Source organism: Beta vulgaris, chromosome 1 (genome assembly GCF_026745355.1).
Source record: "Beta vulgaris subsp. vulgaris cultivar EL10 chromosome 1, EL10.2, whole genome shotgun sequence".
In the NCBI taxonomy this organism is placed as follows: Eukaryota; Viridiplantae; Streptophyta; class Magnoliopsida; order Caryophyllales; family Amaranthaceae; genus Beta; species Beta vulgaris.
This window is the reverse complement of record NC_079202.1, coordinates 26,383,800-26,395,722: the sequence shown is the minus strand read 5'-3', so window position 1 is coordinate 26,395,722 and position 11,923 is coordinate 26,383,800. Positions and strand designations below refer to the sequence as shown.

At 37.0% G+C, this 11,923-nt stretch overlaps 1 protein-coding gene across 1 annotated transcript; it reads right to left on the bottom strand.

The window, feature by feature from the left end:
* Positions 1-3,616: 3,616 nt before the first annotated feature.
* LOC104899577 (uncharacterized) lies at positions 3,617-4,321 on the bottom strand. The gene has a single exon (XM_010686794.2). The coding sequence runs from the start codon at positions 4,319-4,321 to the stop codon at positions 3,617-3,619; it is 705 nt and encodes a 234-aa protein (XP_010685096.2).
* Positions 4,322-11,923: the final 7,602 nt, after the last annotated feature.

Here is an 11,923-nt window from a genome sequence, read left to right as displayed (position 1 = left end):
TAATTTACATTCATTGTCTAGCTTCTCACAAACACATAAACTTTCCTCTTTAATGATTCAACATTTGAGTCATTGCATTGAAAATGGATTTGTTGTTGGTATGGAGCTTAGTAACCGAAATTCTACTTAAGTTTAAAGTAAAATTTCGGGAACTCAGTCCATAGTGTGTCCACGGGAAATATGTTGAATGTGCGTGCCTTGAATAACTTAAATGTTTGTGTTGTGAATGGAGAAGTTATTAAGGGACGTGCTAATCTTGATGATGATGAGGATGATGATGTGGATGATGAAGTGGAAGAAGAAAGAAGAAGAAAAAGAAGTTGAAGAGAAGAAAAAGAAAAAGAAAAGAAAAAAAAAGAAAAATCAAAAAGAAAAGAAAATTGAAAAAGAAAAAGAAGAAACTAAGAAGAAAGGGAAGAAGGTGGTTGATGAGGTGGTGAAACCGGTTATGAAGAGCACTAGAGCTAGTCAAAGGGTTCAAAATATGAAAGTGCTTAATTTTCCTATTCTTGATGCCGAAGAAAGTTGTGAGGAAGATGAAGTAAAGGTGATTGATAGGGAAGATTATGAATCTAACCTACCTCCTTCTAGGGAACCGACTCCTGTTCCCATGGAAACCAATCCTCCTTTTCCTCCATCTCCACAAAAATCTGCCTCACCCTCTACCCTAGCACCACAAGATGATCCTATCCCTCCCTCTACCTCAAAACCCTCCTGTTCTGTTCCTAAAGCTAAGGAAACAGTGGTGTTCCCATTCTAGAGGAACAACCTGCTGTTCCCAAACCTAAGGAACAAACCGCAAACCCCAAGCCTTCTCAAGCTCCCTCGTCTTCTCAAAATCCTACCATTGGTTCTACATATACTCTAGCTCATGCTAGAAGGTTGGATTCTTTGTTTTCCTTGGTTATGGGTCATTCGGAAGCAATGATGGAGTTTGCTACGGAAGCTAAGGATTTAAATGGGTTGGTAAAAGGGGTTATGAGCAAAGTTGACAAAGCCTTGGATGGACAACAAGAGATTATGGCTCGGCTTGGTGAACTTTCTTCCTCCATTCAAGCTATGAACTCTAGATTGTTGAAGTTGGAAGACATTGTGCTCAAGGGAAATGATACATTGGCCGAAAATCATCAAGAAGTGATGGCAAAGCTTCATGATGTGGTGGAAGAAGTAGAACAACCTCCCTCTCCTAAATCATAAACTTTTCTATTTAGCTTGTTTTATTTTGTGTGGGAACATGAACTTTGTTTAATATTTGTCTTTTCTATCCTTCTCCTTTAATCATGCTACAATGGAACTTATTGGTTTGCTTAATTCTAAGTTTGATCTTTTTGCATGTGTGCGTCTAAATGAATGGCTAATATTCTTGGATTGCGGTTTTTGAGAGTTGAATGCTTTATTTGCTTATACTAACCAACTTATTTCTTACAAGTTTGGTGGTGTGATGTGTTTAGTGAATAATATTCATCTTTTTGAAATCGTGGACTATGTTTTTGAAGATGCCAAAGGGGGAAAGATAAGGCAAATCAGAGTAAATTTTTTTTGTCATTGATTATGTTCTCATATTTCGACTTTACAAAATAAAATAACGAGTCTATAATACTTAATTTAACTTGGTTACATACTTTGTTAAAATTATTTTTATATGACTTATAGTTATTATTTTAGTATATGCCTTTTGTTGCCATCTTCAAAAAGGGGGAAATTGTTGACCCTTGAGTTTTGAAGATGACCTAACCACAAAAGACATAGTATATTTTATTTATGTTGTTGCAAGGTAATTCATGCTCGAGCTAAGAGAATACTTGATTGAAGATTAAAGCGGAGAATTAATCAAGATCGAAGTAAAGATGTTCGAGAAATGAAGAATCAAGCATGGAATGAAGATTAGAATACATTAGGGTATTTATTAATCTTCTTGTTAAGGTTGAGTAATAGCTTTATTAAGTTCGTGGTGAATTCTCAAAGGAACTTGGTTCTGTTCCCATGAAAGGAACAGACCTGGCACTATAGGAACAAGGCTTAGGAACAAGACTTAATAATTAGGGAACAAGACTTTAAAACTAATTTAGGAACTTCTAAGTGACTAATATTGTGCGCCTAAGTAATTGTGTGCCCAATATAGTTGTTAGAGTTTTTAGGGATATTTGACTAAGATCCATAATTTTAGGAAGTTAGTTTAAGTTTGTTAGGAAAAGATTTTAAATAGATTTTCTGATTTTAAAATAACTGATTTTCAAATCTTATCTTTTTAAAATATATATTTTATCTTTTATATTTTATTTAAAAGATTTAGTTTTCGAAAATATATTATTTCCGGTTTTTAAAATGTTTCGGATTTTTGAAATACAAAAACTGTTTTCCGGTTTTTATAAAAGATTTTGAAAAAGATATTTTTTCCTAAAAACTAGCTAAAGTATTTTATTTATTTATTTCCTAAATTCTAGATTACACGCCTAAGGTTTACTGCTACAGTTTATGAGTTAGTGGATTTAGTGGCTAAGTTAATTATCCTCCAAGTATTTAATTAAATTAAATAAGATTAATTATTCTCCAAGTTTGCAAAACCACGTAATTGTTACTGCTTCTATGAAGTGAAGTATGGATTAGTGGATCTTTACATGACATGGAATAATAATTTAATTTAATTAATTAATTAAAATCATGGAGAACATGTGATAATGGTCTAAGTTAGTGGAAATCATGTCTTGTCTTAATGTCTATAAATAGGCGCCTAATTCATTTGTGAAAATGTGTCTGACTTTTATTAGTCAACCAAAGTGTGTCTGACTTAGTTAATTTGTCTTAAGTTATCTAAAGTGTCAGTGCCTTTCCTTAAGAGAATTCATACTTACATTAATCGAGTTTTTATTACTCTTCCATTGTTTTACAAAGTGTATTTTTGAGAAAAGGGTTTGAGTGAACTCTTGTAAGTGTGAGAAAGCTTTGAGTGAAGCAAGAGAAAGAGAAAGAGAAGAGAAAGAAAAGGAACTTCAGTGAAGTTTGAGAGAAACGTCAGTTGTTGGGAACTGTCGTTGGGAACTTGAGTTGAGTGACTTAAGTTGAGAATCGAGAGAAAAGTAATAGGTTGTAATCAGAGTTGTTTTGGCCTATTATAGTGGAAAGTTGTTTAAAATCCCTTGTGGTCGAGGTTGTTTCTTCCTACTAGGCCTAGGAAGTTTTTCCTCGTAAAAATCTCTCGTGTTCCCATTGTTTGTTCCCAAGTTTACTTTTAATTCCGCAAAAAGTAGTACTTATTCTCTCACTATAATTCACCCCCCTCTTATAGTGCTCATATTATACAACATATAAATACGCTGCAAAAGTTTTATTGAAAAGATAAATAATACACAAGTGTTCACAACACTTATTGTAACTCACAATACATACACACCCCAATTACACCCAATAATTTTTCTCTAAAAATTCTCTTTAAAGCTTTTCTCTCTCTCTCTTTGTGTTTCCTTTTTTTTTTTTTTTGGATGATCTGAAATGAAAAATAAAAAACTTAATTTATAGTTTTTCTAAAACAATGTCACCCACCTAGTTTTTAGCAAATGATAACAACCGCTATTTTAATTTATTGAACTAAATTAATGTCCCATCCTAATTCTCTTTCTTAATTTAGGATAGCTATTCTTATTATTCTCTTAACACCCAGATCCTTCATTGATACCATTTTAGCCCTCTTGGCTACCTCCATTTTCTTCTCAGCTGCCTCATCATTTTCTTTTTCCCCAACTTGGGCCTTTCTTTGAGCTCTTCTTTGCTTTCTTGATGGCGGGTCAAGACTTTCTACTGAGAATCTCTTGGCGGGCAGCTTCAGCGCCATTAAGTAACATGACCTCGCCATCTCTTGGATGCCTTTCATTCTTGATGTTACCCCTTCATTGGAGACATACAACATTATCAGATGGTAGGTTGAGACGACCCCTTGGGCGTCATGAATAATGAGGCGCCCTATACTGGCGTTATATGCCCCTGGGACATTTACCACCAGGATCTCCACCATGACGTCCCTGACTGCTTCGTTCTCCTCAATTCTTATCGGGAGCGTGATTATCCTCTCTGGTACCACTGATGCTCTTGTAAACCTAATAACTGGGTACCTGACTGGCTTCAAATGCTCTCGGCCAATCATTAGCTTTTCGAATGTTGACAAATAAAGGATTTTTGCAGAGCTGCCTCCGTCCACCAAAATTCTATGAATCAAGAAGTTTGAGACTTTTAGAGTGACCACTAACATATCGTCATGTGGATAGACGACATGCTTAGCATCCTCTAAGGAAAAGACATTGCCGACATTGCTGGCGGCTTCTTCCATGACAGACTTTCGTTGAAATTAACATGATGCATGAATTCTTTTAAGCTGGCCTTCGCCCCGTTTACACTTCCCCCGTGAATCGGGCCGCCAATGATAACGTGGATCTCACTAATTCGCAATTGGACGTTTTGGTTTACGGGCTTGATCAGATCTCCTTCCCTAGTCTGAGCTTTGTATTGGTTGAAATAACCTCTTCTTACTAGATCCTCCAAATTATCCTTCAGATGCCGACAATCTTCAGTCAAATGCCCGTGATCCTATTGGAAATCACACCACTTGCTCTTGTCGCGGTTTTTATGGAACATTTTCTTTGGACGCTGCCATTTATCGCTGTCCTTATTCATCAGGTATATCTGACTTCTGGAAGTAGTGAGTTGGGTGTACGCTTCAAATTTTTCCTTGCGTTCGCCATTCTCGCAACCGCTTCCCTCACGGTCGCCTCTTTCTCGATCATAACTTTCACGGTCGTTACCCCTTTTCACCACGTTACACTCTTGCCTTCTTTCATCTCGGCCGCGATCATTCTCGCGTCCCTTGTCTTTCCTCTCCTTAGCTTCTTTTTTCTTTTCTGGCTCACGATTGCTCGCAGCCTTATCAAATTCTTCTCCCTTTATAAAGTCATTGGCCTTGCCAAGGACCGGGCCGAGAGACGTATAAGTCTTTCGGCCTAAGTAGCTCTGGAGAGGTGATCCTTCTTTCAGTCCCGTCATTAGGGCTAACACGTCCACATCCTGTTAAAATCTCGGAATTGAGACCGCTTCAACATTGAAACGGCCGATAAAATCTCACAAGCTTTCATTCTCGCCTTGCTGAACAGATAATAATTCTCCAGTCGTGCGCTCGTAGCGCCTGTTACTCACAAAGTATGTACCAAAAGTAGATGATAGCTGGAGAAACTAGAAATGCTACCTGGCTTCAAACTTTTGAACCATGTCTGAGCTATCTCGGTTAGAGTAGACGGGAAGACCTTGCACCAGATAGCGTCCACCTGTGTGTATAAGAACATGTGGCCTTCATAAGCCACCACATGATTGTCGGGATCAGATGTACCATCATACTTGGGACGATGGTATTTTGATCCTGGGCATTGGATGATTCAGTATTTCTGAAGTTGATGGAGAGAGTTTTGGTTTGATGAGAAGGTGACCCCCTGTCGAATAGTTACTAGCACCATTGTTGCTGTACTCATGACGGGAGTGACTTTGAGTCTCCTCGATCTCTAGTATCGGCTCCTTATACCTTGACTAATCAATCCGCTTCTCTACCTCTCGTCCCTCTTGATTCAAGGAGCGCATCTTCCGGAGCGGGTTGCCGTCCGCGTTCCTACGGGCCATAGCCAGTGGTCGCTTACGGGTCCCGCCTGCTTGCTGAATAGGTGGATTACTTAACTAAGGATTGCCCGCTAACATCTGGATGAAAGATGCTACGGTTTGAAGTTGCTCTGGGGAAAATTGACTCAGTTGAGCCAAATTGAATGGTACGTTGTTGTTTGGGGTCTGCTCCTTATTGCCCGGTATCCGATAATTGAATTGCGGATTTCCTATCGGTCCAGTAATGGGAGGTTGAGAGGATGTATGCCCGACATCGAACTCTTGTGAACTGTGACCAACGTTGTTATCTGAGTCACCCATGGTTGTCACTCAAAATGATAGAAGGCCCCTCCTTCTAGCGCCAAGTTGTTTCGATTGTGAAACGGTGGCGGACTCAAGAGGTGTCCGTTTGTAATGGGGGTTATCCGGGAGTGGTGATCTGCACAAGAATATACGTGAGCTACCTTCGGGGTGGTTGTGAGGGAATCCCCTCCGACGCTCAAGTCAGCTAATGTCCAATAAGGATTGTAGAGAGAGAAAGCTTCGAAAGATAGATAAGCTATTTTTAGTATGAGAAATAATGTACCTTCAAAAATAGTATTGTTTGGTTATTTATTGGCGTACTATTTTCCTGACAGGGTATGTAATCCTTCGACACGTGTATAGCTGTAATGAATTTGTCAAAGGGAAGATTCCTTCATTTTGTAATCTTTGGTGGCCGCAACGGCAGTATCAGTCTCAAGACAAGGAGACATCAACTTCCTTCTTATGAGTTCGCGTCCTCGACCTGTGCTGTCGGTCATACCCATACAATCACCATATGAGTTCATTGTTTCATTAGTACTTTCTATCATTCTACTATTTTGTATTTCAAGTTGCGAAAAGAGATAAGAAGAACTCTTATAGTTTGAGTTTGGGGAAGGGGTTTGAGTGAACTCTTGTAAAGTGTGAGGCTTTGAGTGAAGAAAAGAAAGAGAAAGGAACTTCGAGCGAAGTTTGAGAGGAACAACATTTAGAGGGAACTATTGTTGGTACTTGAGTTTGTAAAGGAACTCAAAGACTGACCCGGGAGATAATAGGTTTGTAACAAAGGTGTTTTGGCCTATTATAGTGAAAAAGTTGAGTTTGAAATCCCTAGTGGTCGAGGTTGTTTATTCTTGTTGGTCTCATGAAGTTTAGCCTAATAAAATCTCTTGTGTCTTTCTCTTGTTCCTTTCATGGTTTTATAATTCCGCAAAAAGTTACGTTCATTTCCTTCACATACAATTCACCCCCCCTCTTGTCGTGTTCCTATATAAATAACAATTAGTATCAGAGCAAGGTCTGACGAAAAGTGGGAAACCCTATTGAGAAAAAGATCCAAGGAACATAAATTCTACCGAGGAACTCGAAGAAGGTTGTTCCATGGGATATTCTTCACATACTGGAAGAATTAGATGGAGATCTTCATCAACGCACAAAACTATCAGGTATGGAGAGCCATAGAGGTTGAAGATTTCAAAGTGACAACAAAAATGAAAGGAATGAGGTAGTTTCTAAACCCTATTGTGATTTTGATTCAATTGACTATAAGAAATTGAAAATTAATGCTAAAGCTATTAAGCTATTATATCGTGGTCTTGAATCTCATGAATACAACCGTTTCATGGGGTGCAAAACTGCTAAACCTCTGCCCCCCCAAATTGGAAGAAATTGAGCATCTTATTGTGGAGTCTGTTGATGAAGACTTGCTTCATCAATTGAACGAACATCCCTTGGAGTCAACTCCCTTAAATTTTGAATTTCCAAGCTCTCCTATTGCTCCAACAACCGTTATAACAAGCCCTTCTATTGCAAGGGGTGAATTTCTAGAGGATGTTATTCCCTTAGAGGTTACACCCTTGAGGAGCAATACTAAGCTTTTGACTACCTATGTGTTCAAAGGTTCATCATCAACTTCACAATCCTCTTCTAAAACTGGTTCACCTTTCTTTCCTAGTGAGTTCATTTTAGACTTCCTCTATATGAATCCATATCCTCATAAAACCAGACTTCACTCTCCTACTAACTTGGCTTCTCTACTTTAAGATACAGATGGAAGCACTCAATAAGCAAGTGTGATGAAAGAGTTTGATGGGGAGAAAGAAACAAATTTGCAAACATCCATCATTGTAAGGAATCAACCTGCTTACGTTAGCACTAATTATTCCTCTAATGATGAGTCTTCCGAGCATATAAAACAAGAAGCCAGAATATGGGAACTCTCCTTGACCCTTACAGACAACGCTTATGATCAGACTTCTGCACAGACGCTTTAATAGATTTTGGAATCCCTTATTTCTCAAGGCTTTGAGTATTGGATACTTGCCTTGATTATGTTAAAGAGACCCTTCTTCTCCAATAGTGTAATGCTGAATCAAGAGTTCAATCTCTCAAATTCTCAGCTCAAAAGCTTCAAGAAGAGGAAGCTTCTTTGGAAACTCAAGCAAAGTCCTTTAGAAAATTCAGTATACAAATCCAAGATTCTTTGAGTTCTTTTGATCATAAGTCGAAGTCTCTTTCTAAGGAAAAACAGTCTCTACAAAATTGCTTGGTTGAGATCAATAGAGAGGAAATCAATATTATTAACGAGAAGTCTTCACTTCAAAGCTCCATTGATATTGAAAAGAAGAAGCTACACTAAGGGCGAACCAAGCTTGCCAATTTGAGGCAAGAGATGTTCAAAAACATGGCTGCACAACATAGCTTGATCCTCCAAAAGGAGAAACTCTATAATGTTGGGCCAGCCATTAAAATCCCTAGTTTAGCTGTTAGACAATGCTGGAATGTTTAAGATATAACATTATTTTTTAATGCTATAATCTCAATAATCCCTAGATATTTGAATCAATTTTACATACATGTTTTTGTTGAAACACAGGATCATGTTTTTCCATACAGATGGATGATATTTCTATAGAAATTTGCCATTCAAGGCTCTATCATTTATGTTGCCATGTATATCTTTTAATAGGTATGCATTTCTAGACATTTTTCCTAAGAATGATAAAGGGACCTTGCCACTTAGGTGACCATTTCCCTAACCGAGGATCTTTGTAAGTTGCTTCTAGAATAAACATTTTCTAAACCTTATCATTCTCCTGGAACACTTTAGGGACTAGTTTTTTTATTGTAGGCCCAACAACCTTTTTCTTTTGGATTCTCATTTTAGCCAAAACTTCTTCCTTAGCTTATAGAGCATCCATAATTTCAATATTCATTGCTTATGAATAATCATCTACTGATAATCCCATTTGTTGGGCTACCCTAAATGATCTTATGTTCACTTCAACAGGGATTACTGGAGTGTGTCCATAAACTAAGTTAAAATGAGTAACTCTTATTGCTCCCAATTTAGAGGTCCTATAGGCCCATAGGGCATATAGCAACAATTCATCCCATTTTCTTGGATTATTATCTATAACTTTGAGATCCCTTTTACTATGATCTTACTGGTAGTCTCAGTTTGACCATTTTCTTGAGCATAATAAGGTGTAAAATACAACTTAGTAATCCCAAATTAATTAAGATAATCCAGTAAGTCAGGGTTCCTGAATACTGTGTCTTGATCAAAGGTTATAGTTTATGGAATCCCAAATCTTGTAAAGGTTATAATTTATTACAACATGGGTAATCTTATTGAAAGCCTGAGCCTCCACCCACTTGGTGAAGTAATTAGTCACCACTAGGATATATGGATGCTTTTTAGAGGATGCAGGATTGATTTCTCCTACGACATCTACTGCCCATCCTCTAAAAGGTCAAGGTTTTCAGAATGTATTTTAGTTATGAAACTAGCACCCTACTGATGTTGTCCAAACTTCTGACATCTTTTACAACCTTTAGCATAATTTATACAATCTTTTCTTATAGTAGACCAATAGAAATCATGTTCGTGCAATAACCATCTCATTTTTAGGCCATTTTGATGAGCATCAAATAGCCCTTGGTGAATCTCTGCCATGAGAGTTAGGGTTTCCCCAAAATCCACACACTTCAAAAATAATCCTTCTAGATACTTTCTATGTAATTCACCAAATTGCATGTAAAACTTGGTTGCTGCCATTTTGACTCTATTTGGCACTTTTGTCCCAGTTGGGTTCTGGAGATAGTGGATAATCTCATCTCTTCATTCCTTTTCCTCCCTTAATATTGAAACTCTATAGACTTCCAATATGTTTTCCAATATTTCTTTATCAGTTTCATTAATAGGATCTAAGATCTTTTCTTAGAGAATGATATCTTCATTTGGTGAAGGTACCTTTTCTCTAGCAGAAGCTATTTGGGACAACTGTTCTGCTACTTTGTTTTCTTCTCTAGAAATGTGTATGAAAGTAATTTTTTTGAATTGTATAGACAATTCTTATGCTTTCGTTCCACACTCATATGATGCTGATGATATACATTTAAATTCTTCAGTCATTTGATAAATGAACAGCTGAGAATCCACGTATATCTTTGCTCTCTTAGTTCCCAATTCTAGCAACAACTCCAACCCAATCAACAAAGCTTCATATTCTGCTCTATTGTTGGTGCATGGACACTTTAGAGTAACTGCTAATTTGGTTGGAATCCCATCAGAAGATATAATATATATTCTAGCTCCTGTTATTTCTCTAGTGTTATATCCATCAAAGAACAAGACTCATGGAAGGATGTCCTCATCAATGATTCCAAATTCACAACAAGGATGGTTTGCTAAGAAGTCAGCTAGAGCTCGACCTTTTACTACCTTTTATGTCACGTATTTTAGGTCGAATTGCAGTAAATATAGACTCAATTTACTTAACCAACCTTTTATAAAAGGCTGAGATATCATATATATTTTATGATATGTATTGGAGATACTACTTCTATTGTGAAGGCCATGAAATAATTTATGAGCCTGACTCATGCATCATTTAAGCATAAACACCATATTTTTGCCATGGTATATCTTTTCTTAGTGTCATGAAGGATCCTACTTAAATATAATATAACCTGCTCATGTCCCTTTTCATTTTCTTGAGTGAGGAGACTACCAATGGAATCTTCACAGGCACACAGATATAACATTAATGGTTTGCCATTTTTCCTTAGAGGGATCAACAAGGGAAAATCTTGATTGAAGGCCTTTTTGATGCTCCTCATTCCATTTGAACTATGATTCGTGCTTTAATCTTAATGAAGGTGAAAACTTTTTAGTTTTTCCAGCTAGATTGGCCATCAATCTCCTAACGTAATTGACTTGTCTAAGAAATCTTTGTCGTTCCTTCTTATTAGAAAGCGGCTCGGTTTTCCAATACTACTTTTGCCTTCTTTGATCAATTTACATTCCATATTTATTAGTGAGAAATCCTAAGAAGTTACTGGCTTTAACTCCTAATGCACATTTGAGTGGATTTAGTTTTAGGTGATATTTTCTCATTCTAGTGAACGACTTAACCAAATGCTCTTTATGTCTTAAAAAGTCATTTGATTTCATGAGTATGTCATCCACATATACTTCCATGATCTTACCAATCGTGGCTTTAAAGATTGCGTCTATTGCTTGTTGGTATGTACCGCCATCATTTTTTAATCCAAATGACATGGCCACATATTCAAACAAGCCTAAAGAATTTGGAAATCTAAAGGCTGTTTTATTATAGTCCTCTTGTGAAATCCTTAATTGGTGGTATCCTCCATATCCATCCATAAAAGATATGTATTCATATCTTGATGCTGCATCTATTAGGAGATCAGCTATATGCATAGAATATTGATCCTTAGGTGCTGCTTTATTTAGGTCCCTAAAGTCAATGCCAATTCGTAACTTGCCATTTTTATTAACTAATGGGACTATATTAGAAATCCAGTCAGCATATTGGCAATGCCTTATGAAGGTTGCCTTGAGGAGTTTGTTTATTTCCTCTTGTTTAGGTTGTGTCAGTTCAGGTGATAGTCTTCTAGGACTTTATGCCACATGCTTAAATCCTTCTCTTATAGGTAGTTTTTGCTCTACTGTTTTCCTATTAATACCAGGCATTTCATAATGTTCCCAACCAAAAAATCCTTAAATTCTTTTAGAATTTCTGTTATTTCACGTTTTTCTTGGTTAGTGAGGAGCTTACTTAAGTAAGTAAAACGTGGATATTCAACGTCCCCTAAATTTATTTCTTCTACTTGATCATGAAATTCTTGTTTAATATCCTCACTTTTAGCCCATACATTCTCATCCTCTTATTCTAAAGATTCAAATTCTCATCCTCCTCTTCTGAAACGTGGATTTTTATCGTCCCCTAAATTTATTAGA